This window comes from Mizuhopecten yessoensis, unplaced genomic scaffold (genome assembly GCF_002113885.1).
Source record: "Mizuhopecten yessoensis strain PY_sf001 unplaced genomic scaffold, ASM211388v2 scaffold10921, whole genome shotgun sequence".
Classification (NCBI taxonomy): domain Eukaryota; kingdom Metazoa; phylum Mollusca; class Bivalvia; order Pectinida; family Pectinidae; genus Mizuhopecten; species Mizuhopecten yessoensis.
In genome coordinates, this window is record NW_018408788.1 from 1,840,121 (window position 1) to 1,852,812 (window position 12,692).

At 35.5% G+C, this 12,692-nt stretch overlaps 1 protein-coding gene across 1 annotated transcript in view; it reads left to right on the forward strand.

Moving 5' to 3' along the window:
• The window catches only part of LOC110463674 (integrin alpha-PS1-like), a 72,561-nt gene that overhangs the window by 55,101 nt on the left and 4,768 nt on the right, over nucleotides 1–12,692 (forward strand). Inside the window, exons 19-23 of the mRNA XM_021518469.1 lie at nucleotides 1,273–1,395; nucleotides 2,487–2,552; nucleotides 8,482–8,640; nucleotides 9,327–9,551; nucleotides 11,205–11,330. Coding sequence (XP_021374144.1) covers nucleotides 1,273–1,395; nucleotides 2,487–2,552; nucleotides 8,482–8,640; nucleotides 9,327–9,551; nucleotides 11,205–11,330 — 699 coding nt within the window. The remainder of the gene's footprint in view (nucleotides 1–1,272; nucleotides 1,396–2,486; nucleotides 2,553–8,481; nucleotides 8,641–9,326; nucleotides 9,552–11,204; nucleotides 11,331–12,692) is intronic.

Below are 12,692 nucleotides of genomic sequence, written 5' to 3' on the forward strand. Positions count from 1 at the left end.
CAAGATTCCCCTAAATTTATTCTTAAGATGGTTTCTATTGTCCTATAAGATGGTTTCTGTTGTCCTATAAGATGGTTTCTGTTGTCCTATAAGGTGGTTTCTGTTGTCCTATAATGTGGTTTCTGTTGTCCTATAAGATCCTATAAGGTGGTTTCTGTTGTCCTATATGGTGGTTTCTGTTGTCCTATAAGATGGTTTCTGTTGTCCTATAAGTTGGTTTCTGTTGTCCTATAATGTGGTTTCTGTTGTCCTATAAGATCCTATAAGATGGTTTCTGTTGTCCTATAAGATGGTTTCTGTTGTCCTATAATGTGGTTTCTGTTGTCCTGTAAGGTGTTTCTGTTGTCCTATAAGGTGGTTTCTGTTGTCCTATAAGGTGGTTTCTGTTGTCCTGTTAGGTGTTTCTGTTGTCCTATAAGGTGGTTTCTGTTGTCCTGTAAGGTGTTTCTGTTGTCCTATAAGGTGGTTTCTGTTGTCCTATAAGATCCTATAAGATGGTTTCTGTTGTCCTATAGGGTGGTTTCTATTGTCCTATAGGGTGGTTTCTATTGTCCTGTAAGGTGTTTCTGTTGTCCTATAAGATGGTTTCTGTTGTCCTATAAGGTGGTTTCTGTTGTCCTATAGGGTGGTTTCTGTTGTCCTGTAAGGTGTTTCTATTGTCCTATAAGGTGGTTTCTGTTGTCCTATAATGTGTTTCTGTTGTCCTATAAGGTGGTTTCTGTTGTCCTAAAAGAGGAAATTAAAGAACATATTATGTTTGTGCCAGATTTGTGCCAGATTTGTAGTTCTATTGTCATTATTACTGTTGTTTAAATGTTGCAGTGAATATTGAAATATAGTGTTTGTTATATATCCGTGGACTTTCACTACCATTATAATGTTTGTTATATATCCGTGGACTTTTGCTACCATTATAATGTTTGTTATATATCCGTGGACTTTTACTACCATTATAATGTTTGTTATATATCCGTGGACTTTCACTACCATTATAATGTTTGTTATATATTCGTGGACTTTCACTACCATTATAATGTTTGTTATATATCCGTGGAATTTCACTACCATTATAATGTTTGTTATATATCCGTGGACTTTCACTACCATTATAATGTTTGTTATATATTCGTGGACTTTCACTACCATTATAATGTTTGTTATATATCAGTGGACTTTCACTACAGTTAAAATGTTTGTTATATATCAGTGGACATTCACTACCATTATAATGTTATATATCCGTGAATATTCATTGTTGTGGTCTGTCCTCAGATTTCAAATGACGGCAACAGTACAGTGGGTCAGGCTGAGTTCCAAATCGACTGGCCTTACGAGATGAAACCCATGTTAGCCGGACACAGTGGCAAACACCTCCTCTACCTCATTGACATCCAGGTACGCCATTTTCATTAATATTCTACCTTGCATGGTTCTATTTACATTAAAAAACTGTGTTACGCCACAAAAAATATATGTATATATGTTTTAGGTAACATTACTGAAACAAAACAGGGTATGTCAATTTGGATTTTTTTTTTTTTTTTTTTTTTTTTTTTTTGGGGGGNATTTAAAAAATTAAAAATATAACCAATTTTATGTTTAGGTCTTCAAATAATAGTTTGGTTTTGATACATGTCTATGAATTAGAGAAAGTTATCCCAACACTGGATGGAGTGCAAAATTGTGAGAGGGACGTACAAGCTAGGGTCGGTCCAACTACCTGAAATACACATAGCTTTTGTTTTCTCAACCTTATGATGTATCTAGAGGAATATTTTCAAATTTGATTTAAATTAAAAGTGACAACTTTGAACTGATACACAATGGACATTATTGGGTTTGGGTTCTTTGTAAATTGCCATACTTATCCTATAATAAGCTCATGCCTGGTAATAAGCCCACCCATGTCAAAACCAGTTCAGTAGCAATGACAACCAACGCCATTTCATATTTCTGCAATAAGCCCTCCCTTTTTTAAGTTAGAGTTAATATGTTGGTAATCTGGGCTTATTGCTGGATAAATACGGCAGATATTAATGCCCTTTCCATAAAATGGGGGGAGCATATAGTGGTCCCCATGTCCATCCCGTCCCATCAAACATCAAACACTGAAAATTAATTCACATGGTGACAGGGACATTCATGTCTTGCAGACATTTTCCAGTTTATCTGTTAAGTTTGTACTGATCTCTAAAGTTTAAAATGTGTGTTCCATAAAATTGAACAACTTTGCTGTAATAATATCTCATAATTACTATCCAATCATAAAAATACACAGATAATAGCAGGATTTAGTATCTTTGCACTGGTTTGTAAAACTACTTAGTTTTATATGTGTCGGCTTTTACAAGAGAAAGATTACAGTTTCTAAGAAAACCTTTATATTTCCCTTTCCCAATTCTCATGACACAATGTATGTCTTTTCTTTGTACTACAGGAAATCTGTAGTATCTAACAAAGACTGAATTTTTTATTTATTTTTTCAGAAAGAGTATGGTGATATTGACTGTAGCCGCATGGACCCGTCCATTTTCAATCCTCTAAACGTAGATGTAAGTTGTTGCTTTCCTGCTCAGAACTTCATTATTTATGTGGACAGTGATGATAAAAAATGATTAAAGATGAACAGATTCTTAGGTGGAAATTTTCCCATAATGAGTCTTTCAACTAATTCATATGTGGACAGTTTCGTGTTGGTATGTTGCTGTATATATTTCATTGTGCGTCACTAATAATGTCTGTGTGGGCTTACTTTTGTGATGATTCATTGAATTTAGAATCCGGGTAAATTTCCACACCTATAATCTAATCAGAATTTAGTAAATACATACTGTGTTGGCTAGACCCTTTTAACAAAGTTGGCTAAAGTATAATCACAAACAACCAGAAACTTTGTATACCCTTACTTCACTGATAATAATTGCTCAAACTCTAGATTAAGAAACCATGCTTAATTTCTTTGATCACTTTCCATGCTTTAGGTAGATTGTCATCTTCCAAATCTGAGGGTTACACTATAAATATACCGATCTTCTCAGTACCCTTACTTTCTGATGACAGAATCGAAGCTTCTGTTCATCTCACTTTAATGATGAACCTTTGATTCTGTCACAAGAAACTCCAAGCATGCCAAGTAGGTGTGTGATACCAAGAGAGGGATGCTTGGATTATGAAGATGATAAAAGATATGCTAACTTACTGTTATATTCTCTCATTTCATGATTTAGACAGAGATCACATGATCATTCATATTATCACACAGATTATCACATTTCCTGAAAAGGTTCACATTAAAAGTTCGTTAAATCTCATATTATTACATTTCCTAAAGAGGTTCACACTGAAAACTCGGTAAAATACCTTTCATCAATAATTGATGAACCATTAAACAGGCAATATTGGGTTAACACATTATAAGGGAGGTAACTCTACCACAAAGTGCAGGTTACCAAGGTATCATACCACAAAGTGCAGGTTACCAAGGTATCATGTCAGCATTCATTTTCTATAAGCCTCCATGTTAGGTATCTTGGTATGAATTTTAAAGTTAGAAATGATTGTTATAGTTACAATATACAGTTTCAGCATGTGTTAATTTTCTGGCATGAGCTGGTTAGATAGATGTTTGTTTAACATAGAGGCAGAAATAATGCATAGTTTAGATTTGCATGAATGTTACTGCGAAAAAACCCATTAGATAGGTTTTCATCACCAAATTTACATTAAGATTTTTGGAAAAATTGTGCAAATTTTATTGGAAAGATGTGGTCAAATGTTAACATCTGATTTTGTAACGTTGATAACTTTTGCGGATTTGTTTTATATGATATATATTCTTTATATTTCATGATATATCTATTGTTCCCACAAACGGGGGCTGCTGTGGGCAAGTGGTTAAGGTGTCTGATTCTGCTAGCACTAGCCCTCCACCACTGGGTCGCCGGTTCGAGACCTACGTGGGGCAATCGTCAGGTACTGGTCGTAGGTCGGTGGTTTTTCTCCTGGAACTCTGGTTTACCTCCACCATCAAAACCTGGCTCGTCCTTAAATGACCATAGCTGTTAATAGGACGTAAAACACAAGTAACCTAAAATTTCCCAAAAACATTCATCTGCTACAAAAATATGTAATTAACTAAATTAAAAAAAGATCATAACCCTTTCAAAGAATGCTACTGTACAGAAGCAGAAAAACATGAAATGGTTTACGAAGTGTTTCTTTTGCCCAGGTTGGCTGTCAAGTCTAGAGCTTTTAAAGCTTTTAGGTGCAGTTTTTACTTCCAGCGAAGTGAATAACTTCTTTTGACCTCCAAACAAGGTCTGATAATAATATCATACATACTGTTTATTATGAGGAAGTCTTTAATGAAAGTATGGATTGTCTGCGTCTAATTTGTGTCGTATGTTTGTGTGTGAAATATAAAATAAAAAATAGTTGGAGAGATACTTTGAGATATCCAAATGTAGAACATTTGTGATGAAATATTTGCGACTATAACAGAGTGATGTAGCATTAGAAGGACAGTATGGTCGGATATGTATGTACTGTCACTAACGTTGTGAATGTTATTTTGTCAGCTGACTCCGGAAACCCAGTTTACAGGTACAGACCTTGAGTCTTCTGGTAACTCATCAGAGCTCGAGTCTGGTGATCAAAATGTCACACAAACTAATGTAGTAAGTTGTTACATGGCGTCTCCTTGTTGTCCACTCAACGCTTACCTCCCTTTAAATCACACACTCCCCTTTCCAGTTTCAGGATATTGAATGCAGTATTATTCGACACTTTTTTTTATGCATTTGGACTCTATTCCATCACTCTGAGCGATGCATGCCTGATTTTGATATACATTCACTTTAATGTCACCTTGTCATTCCTAAGACTTAGTTTTTTTTTGTCTCAAATTATTTGAAATTTTAGATCCTTTCTATTTGTGATCTATTGTTATTTTATTTGTAAATTTTACCCAAAAAATTAAGCACAGACACATTCTGTATACATTTACACTATCAATATGATTTCTTCCTGTTCAATCACATTTTCCTAATAGGAATGCTCCTTTCTATTAGTTATAATTGCAAGGACTGCTCCCTTCCCCTCAGTTATCATTGCAAGGACTGCTCCCTTCCCCTCAGTTATCATTGCAAGGATTGCTCCCTTCCCCACAGTTATCATTGCAAGGATTGCTCCCTTCCCCTCAGTTATCATTGCAAGGACTGCGCCCTTCCCCTCGGTTATCATTGCTCGGATTGGTTCTTTCCTTTTAAATTTTGAAGCAATTATTGTTCCCTTCCATTATGCTTCAAAGCATGGACCCAATGTTTTCCGTGTACCTGGTAAGGAATGGTCCTTCAGGCTTCACCCCCTTCTCTTCCTGTCCTTTCTTGAAATATTTGATCGGACCCTGGACTGCCAAAATTCCACAGTGTTTTCCCAGGCCTTGCCTTTCCCATGACATTCAAATGTTCCATGTTGTGGTGTCCTCTGCTTTTGATGTTTTATTTTGCTCTCGATAGATGTTGGCTTTATTTGTTGAGATAATATAATCATAGCTTCATGTCTACCAGGTGTGTCATCACAGATATTTTTGTATAGATTCAAATTATATTAACCCTGTTTATACCACAGCACTAGTCTGATGACTGAAGATATACTTATATATAATATTCTTCTGGTATTTGTTCTTATTTTAAAGGGAAGAGATGGTAACAGGTTTTTAACAATCGTTAAAGAATGTTTAAAACATTACTCTGTGTGCTTAGTCTTTAGACTTTAGGAGAAGGGCTTATACATAAACATGTACCGGTAAGCAGTTGGACCATAATATTTACATTTGCTATGCGTCCTTCCATTACAATGCATTGAGAAGGCAAATGTTGTTATGGGACTATAACACATCATTTGCAATTGTAACGTCATCAATTTCATTGTTGTCAACACTTAATTTGCTGTTCAAAAACTGTTAGAAATAACTAAATAAAGCATAACTACTCTATCAAAAAGTAGATATAAATAATGAATATTTTAGCAAATATTGTTATGGTCCTATAACACACATATCTATTGCTGACAAACTTACATAAAGCGCTACTGTTAATAAGTTTGTAATCAATAGCAATGCGTGTTATATAGGACCAAAACAATATTTGTTGAAACATTCATTGCTTAAGTGAAATTCCATCGAAGTTGAATAATTGTTTGTGGTACTGAAGCCTTTTATTGTGTTAAAATGTTAATTTGATATAAAAAAATAATTATGAATGAGAGACTGTAAATAATTATGAATGAGATTGACTAGACAGTATATTGCCATACCATGTGTATTCTTTCCAGAAGATAATAGCCTAGGGTCCTTTTTTGAGTAGACGTTTTACATGTCTAGGAACAACCAACTGATTATTGATCATTAGCTAATATATTGACCATAACATATGATCATGAATGACTGATATGTTTACTAAAGTGTTCGACCTTTAATGAATAACACATTGACCCAAATACTATGACCTTGAATGAACAACTCATTGACCCAAATAATATGACCTTGAATGAACAACACACATTGACCCAAATACTATGTCCTTGAATGAACAACACATTGACTTGAATATTACCGGGAATGAATAACACATTGACCCAGATACTATGACCTTGAATGAACACCACATTGACCCAAATACTATGTCCTTGAATGAACAACACATTGACTTGAATATTACCGGGAATGAATAACACATTGACCCAGATACTATGACCTTGAATGAACACCACATTGACCCAAATACTATGTCCTTGAATGAACAACACATTGAATTGAATATTACCGGGAATGAATAACACATTGACCCAGATACTATGACCTTGAATGAACAACTCATTGACCCAAATAATATGACCCTTGAATGAACAACACATTGACCCAAATAATATGACCCTTGAATGAACAACACATTGAACCCAATATTTTGACCTTGAATGAACAACACACATTGACCCAAATACTATCTAGGAACAACCAACTGATTATTGATCATTAGCTAATATATTGACCATAACAGATGATCATGAATGACTGATATGTTTACTAAAGGGTTCGACCTTTAATGAATAACACATTGACCCACATACTATGACCTTGAATGAACTACACATTGACCCAAATAATATGCCCCTTGAATGAACAACGCATTGACCCAAATACTATGACCTTGAATGGACAACACATTGAACCCAATATTTTGACCTTGAATGAACAACACATTTACCCAAATCCTATGACCTTGAATGAACAACATACATTGACCCAAATACTATGACCTTTAATGAACAACACACATTGACCCAAATACTATCTAGGAACAACCAACTGATTATTGATCATTAGCTAATATATAGACCATAACATATGATCATGAATGACTGATATGTTTACTAAAGTGTTCGACCTTTAATGAATAACACATTGACCCAAATACCATGACCTTGAATGAACAACACACATTGACCCAAATACTATAACCTTGGATGGACAACACATTGAACCCAATATTTTGACCTTGAATAAACAACACATTGACCCAAATACCATGACCTTGAATGAACAACACATTGAATTGAATATGACCGGGAATGAATAACACATTGACCCAAATACTATGACCTTGAATGAACAACACATTGAACCCAATACTATGACCTTGAATGAACAACACATTGACCCGAATACTATGACCTTGAATGAACAACACATTGACCCAAATACCATGAGCTTGAATGAACAACACATTGACCCAAATACTATGACCTGGAATGAACAACACATTGACCCAAATACTATGACCTTGAATGAATAACACATTGACCCAAATACTATGACCTTGAATGAACAACACATTGACCCAAATAATATGACCCTTGAATGAACAACACATTGACCCAAATACCATGACCTTGAATGAACAACACATTGACCCAAATAATATGACCTTGAATGAACAAAATGTTGACCCAAATACTATGACCTTGAATGAACAACACATTGACCCAAATACTAGGACCTTGAATGAACAACACATTGAATTGAATATGACCTTGAATGAATAATATGTGAACATATACCTTTGAATGTACCAAGGTATATTGTACTGAACAAAATAGTATGACTTTGAATTAATATGTTATTGAAGGAAACATGACCTTGATTGAATAATGTTTCTTTGCATACATGTAACTATTTAAACAATTCTGGTTAAAGTTTCTCAAAAAGTCTTTGTTAAAAACATATTTTTTTTTAATTGAAGTGTTACATTGGGAAAAAATGTACATTGCATGTGTTAAATAAGAGTAAAGAAATCAGTTCCTGTTGTCGGAGATAATTTGAAGTCTTTCATTTGTTTAAAAGGCTGTCTTTTTATCTTTTCATGTAAATTTAAGTTGATGTTGAAAACAATGACTAAATTTGTGAACTTTCTGTCCTTCCAGACAAATGAAGATGGCTACTCAACTCTCGGTCAGCGCCGTAGACGACAGGCTGAGAAAAACGTTGACGAGGAAGAGAAAGAGGGAGAGAGCAAGAATGACGACGAGTCACGTGTACGACTCGCAGAACAGAGGGAAAAAATGGAAAAAGTAATCCTTTTGGTGAGTGTAACTTTTGGTTCAAATAGTAGAAATGATCCCAGATTCTGATACTGTATATAAACAATTCCATTTCAACTCTGTTCTCCTCATGGATTTCTCTGTTTAGATAGGTTAAGGTTTATTGTGTTAATTTTCTTACAATTCAATATTTCATATTTATCAATCTGAGGGTTAAGTAATGATGAAGGAATGAAAGCGATTTGATATAGAACACTTAAAGAATATGTAGTGGTCCAAGCACTATTTATTAATTGATATAAAGGTATGCTTCGTCAGACAGTATTTTACTTTGATAGCATGTTTGTATCACCAAAAAGCAAGTGATCACCTTGAGTGTGTTTCAGATGTCCATTAAGTGCTGAAAATAATTTCAAAGATATTCAATGCTATAATAGAATTAGGATTGTCCTAGTCTCATTACTGATTCAAGCAACCACATTTTTTTTGGTGTTGAATCTGTTCCTTCCAGGCCCAGGTGTTCAAAAGGCTGTTAATATAAATAATGGTCTACTGCATGATTCATTTACAATAAAACCTCATTATACTGCCACCGTTTGTCAAGAGAAGTGTTGACATTATAAAGGCATTATATACATTGACATATGTTAGTGGTAAACATTGTTGCAATTAATGAGGGGTATTATGTCACGATTCTACTGTATAACGTAAACATGTTTGTTTTACAGAGCTGTGAAAATGAAAATGTACGATGTTCCCGTTTGACATGTACGATCTACCGTCTTGGTCCCAGGGACTCTGCAAGTGTTAAGGTCATTGCTAGGCTATGGGAAAGTACCCTACTGGAGGACTTCCCGGCTGTGGATATGGTCAAGATACAGTCTAGAGGTCAAGTGAAGCTTGACCCTGCTCTTAATATAGAACAATCAGATTTACTGGATGATATTGACGTGGTGAGTACTCTTTATAAGATTACTTTTTACGCTCTGGGGGGGGTGGGTGTGTAATGTTGACCTTTTCTGTCAGTTCTTTCTTACATCAGTCTGTCTTTCCACATACAACATTTGGGTAACATTTTGCTACTGGCTTGATAATTCTGACAGTCATCAAAGTTCACTATGTGGATGTGTATCGAATGTAGGTCACTGTGACCTATATTTTCTGATTCACTGACTGTCGTTGAACTATGCATTTAGCTCCTTTTCTTTGGTAAAACTTTTGGGTTTAGCTCCATTTCCATGTGAGATCAGCTAAATGCAAAGATTTTACCAAAGACATGGAGCCCAATGGAAGTATTTTCTGTTCTATAAGAAGAGGTGTCTAGACAGTGAGTTAATCTGAAGTTATTAAAGTGATCAGTTATAAAAATCTAATTGGTTTCATGACAGAAATGTTTATAGTTTAAAGTTATAGAATGTGTATCAGGGAAATAGCAAATTTATGGTACCCTGAGGTGAAAAACTATTTCCAGAGGCTGCAAAGCAACCGAGAGAAATAGTTTTTCACCGAGGGTGACCATAAATTTGCTGTTTGTTGTATTACCCATTATATAACTGTTATATTATAACGAAACAAATAAAGGCAATTTAACAAATGGATTTATTAATTCATTTCTTTAAACAATTACAAAGAGAAAAAAATATTACAATTGGAAGTGCTATGCATCGTCGTTGATGATATCGTCATTTCTAGCATTCAAGAAGTGTTTTGTAGACCATATCTAATGGTCACCATTGATTTTCTGGCATATTTACTCCCATCAGAGACGTAGATGTAATAGATACGTCTCTGGTCCATCCACGTTTTGAAGGTCTGCGTAAAACTTGCGTAGACACACGTTCACTTCCTCTGTGCTTGTTCTGTCCTAGCTGTCGACACCTCCTGCATTCCCTTCTGTTAGATTAGTTTGAAGTAAATTCACTGCAGTCTTACAAACAGCTTTTGTATTTTAGCTGTACTTTTAGCGTCCATAATATGCTGTAATTCCTCATCAGTAAGATTATCAAAACGGCCTACATCGGTGGCCATTTTCGCTGTTGTCGTTTGGCTCTGAATTGTGATGTCACCTGCGTCACGGAGAAGGCCCGGCGCCCACCAAATGTTTTCATTGGTTGAAATTTTACAAGCTCTGCCTACAAATATTCATGAGGGAGTAGTCCTCTCTCTGGCAGGGAGTAGTCCTTTCTTACAGGGAGTAGTCTTATTTTGGAGAGGGAGTAGCCCTCAGACGGAGAGATTTAAGTGATTTTAAGGAAATAGGTCCTTTTATCGTACTGTTTTTATATTAGGAAAACACATTAGAGGTAAAGTAACATTATTTGTTAGCACAAATAGAACAATTTGTGACATTTATTGAATATTACTTAAATGATTGCCATTATCCTATTACAGGGATGAAATAAAGTCATTGATAAATTAGGAAAATTTATTTGTTTTTTGTATTTTATAAGTTCTTCCTTGAAGGAGAATTACTGGATACAGTATATCACAACAAGGACAGATCTGTGTCTTGTAAAAACTTTTGGATTACAATCTCAATATATTTGGATAACTTATCTAAACTTAAAATTGATAGAGTGCTAATGATCCACTTTGTCTTTCCCCAGGCAACAACATACACCATTCCAGACGTGGCAACACGGCCAGCCAAAGATGTGGCCTGGTGGATTATACTGGTGGCAGTAGTGGGGGGCATCGTCTTGCTCGTGGTGTTGATCATACTCCTCTGTCTGGTAAGTGGTGGCGATGTCATTGTATAGGTCAGATTCTTGTTTACAGACTTGTGTTGATCATACTTCTCTGTCTGGTAAGAGGTGGCGATTTCATTGTATAGGTCAGATACTTGTTTACAGACTTGTGTTGATCATACATCTCTGTCTGGTAAGTGGTGGCGATTTCATTGTATAGGTCAGATACTTGTTTACAGACTTGTGTTGATCATTCTCCTTTGTCTGGTAAGTGGTGACGATTTCATTGTATATATAGGTCAGATACTTGTTTACAGACTTGTGTTGATCATTTTCCTCTGTCTGGTAAGTGGTTGTTGATCATTCTCCTTTGTCTGGTAAGTGGTGACGATTTCATTGTATATATAGGTCAGATACTTGTTTACAGACTTGTGTTGATTATTCTTCTCTGTCTGGTAAGTGGTTGCGATGTCATTGTATAGGTCGGATACTTGTTTACAGACTTGTGTTGATCATTTTACTCTGTCTGGTAAGTGGTGACGATTTCATTGTACTGGTCAGATACTTGTTTACAGACTTGTGTTGATCATTCTCCTCTGTCTGGTAAGTGGTGACGATTTCATTGTATAGGTCAGATACTTGTTTACAGACTTGTGTTGATTATCCTTCTCTGTCTGGTAAGTGGTTGCGATGTCATTGTATAGGTCAGATACTTGTTTACAGACTTGTGTTGATCATTCTCCTCTGTCTGGTAAGTGGTGACGATTTCATTGTATAGGTCAGATACTTGTTTACAGACTTGTGTTGATCATTCTCCTCTGTCTGGTAAGTGGTGACGATTTCATTGTATAGGTCAGATACTTGTTTACAGACTTGTGTTGATCATTCTCCTCTGTCTGGTAAGTGGTGACGATTTCATTGTATAGGTCAGATACTTGTTTACAGACTTGTGTTGATCATTCTCCTCTGTCTGGTAAGTGGTGACGATTTCATTGTATAGGTCAGATACTTGTTTACAGACTTGTGTTGATCATTCTCCTCTGTCTGGTAAGTGGTGACGATTTCATTGTATAGGTCAGATACTTGTTTACAGACTTGTGTTGATCATTCTCCTCTGTCTGGTAAGTGGTGACGATTTCATTGTATAGGTCAGATACTTGTTTACAGACTTGTGTTGATCATTCTCCTCTGTCTGGTAAGTGGTGACGATTTCATTGTATAGGTCAGATACTTGTTTACAGACTTGTGTTGATCATTCTCCTCTGTCTGGTAAGTGGTGACGATTTCATTGTATAGGTCAGATACTTGTTTACAGACTTGTGTTGATCATTCTCCTCTGTCTGGTAAGTGGTGACGATTTCATTGTATAGGTCAGATACTTGTTTACAGACTTGTGTTGATCATTCT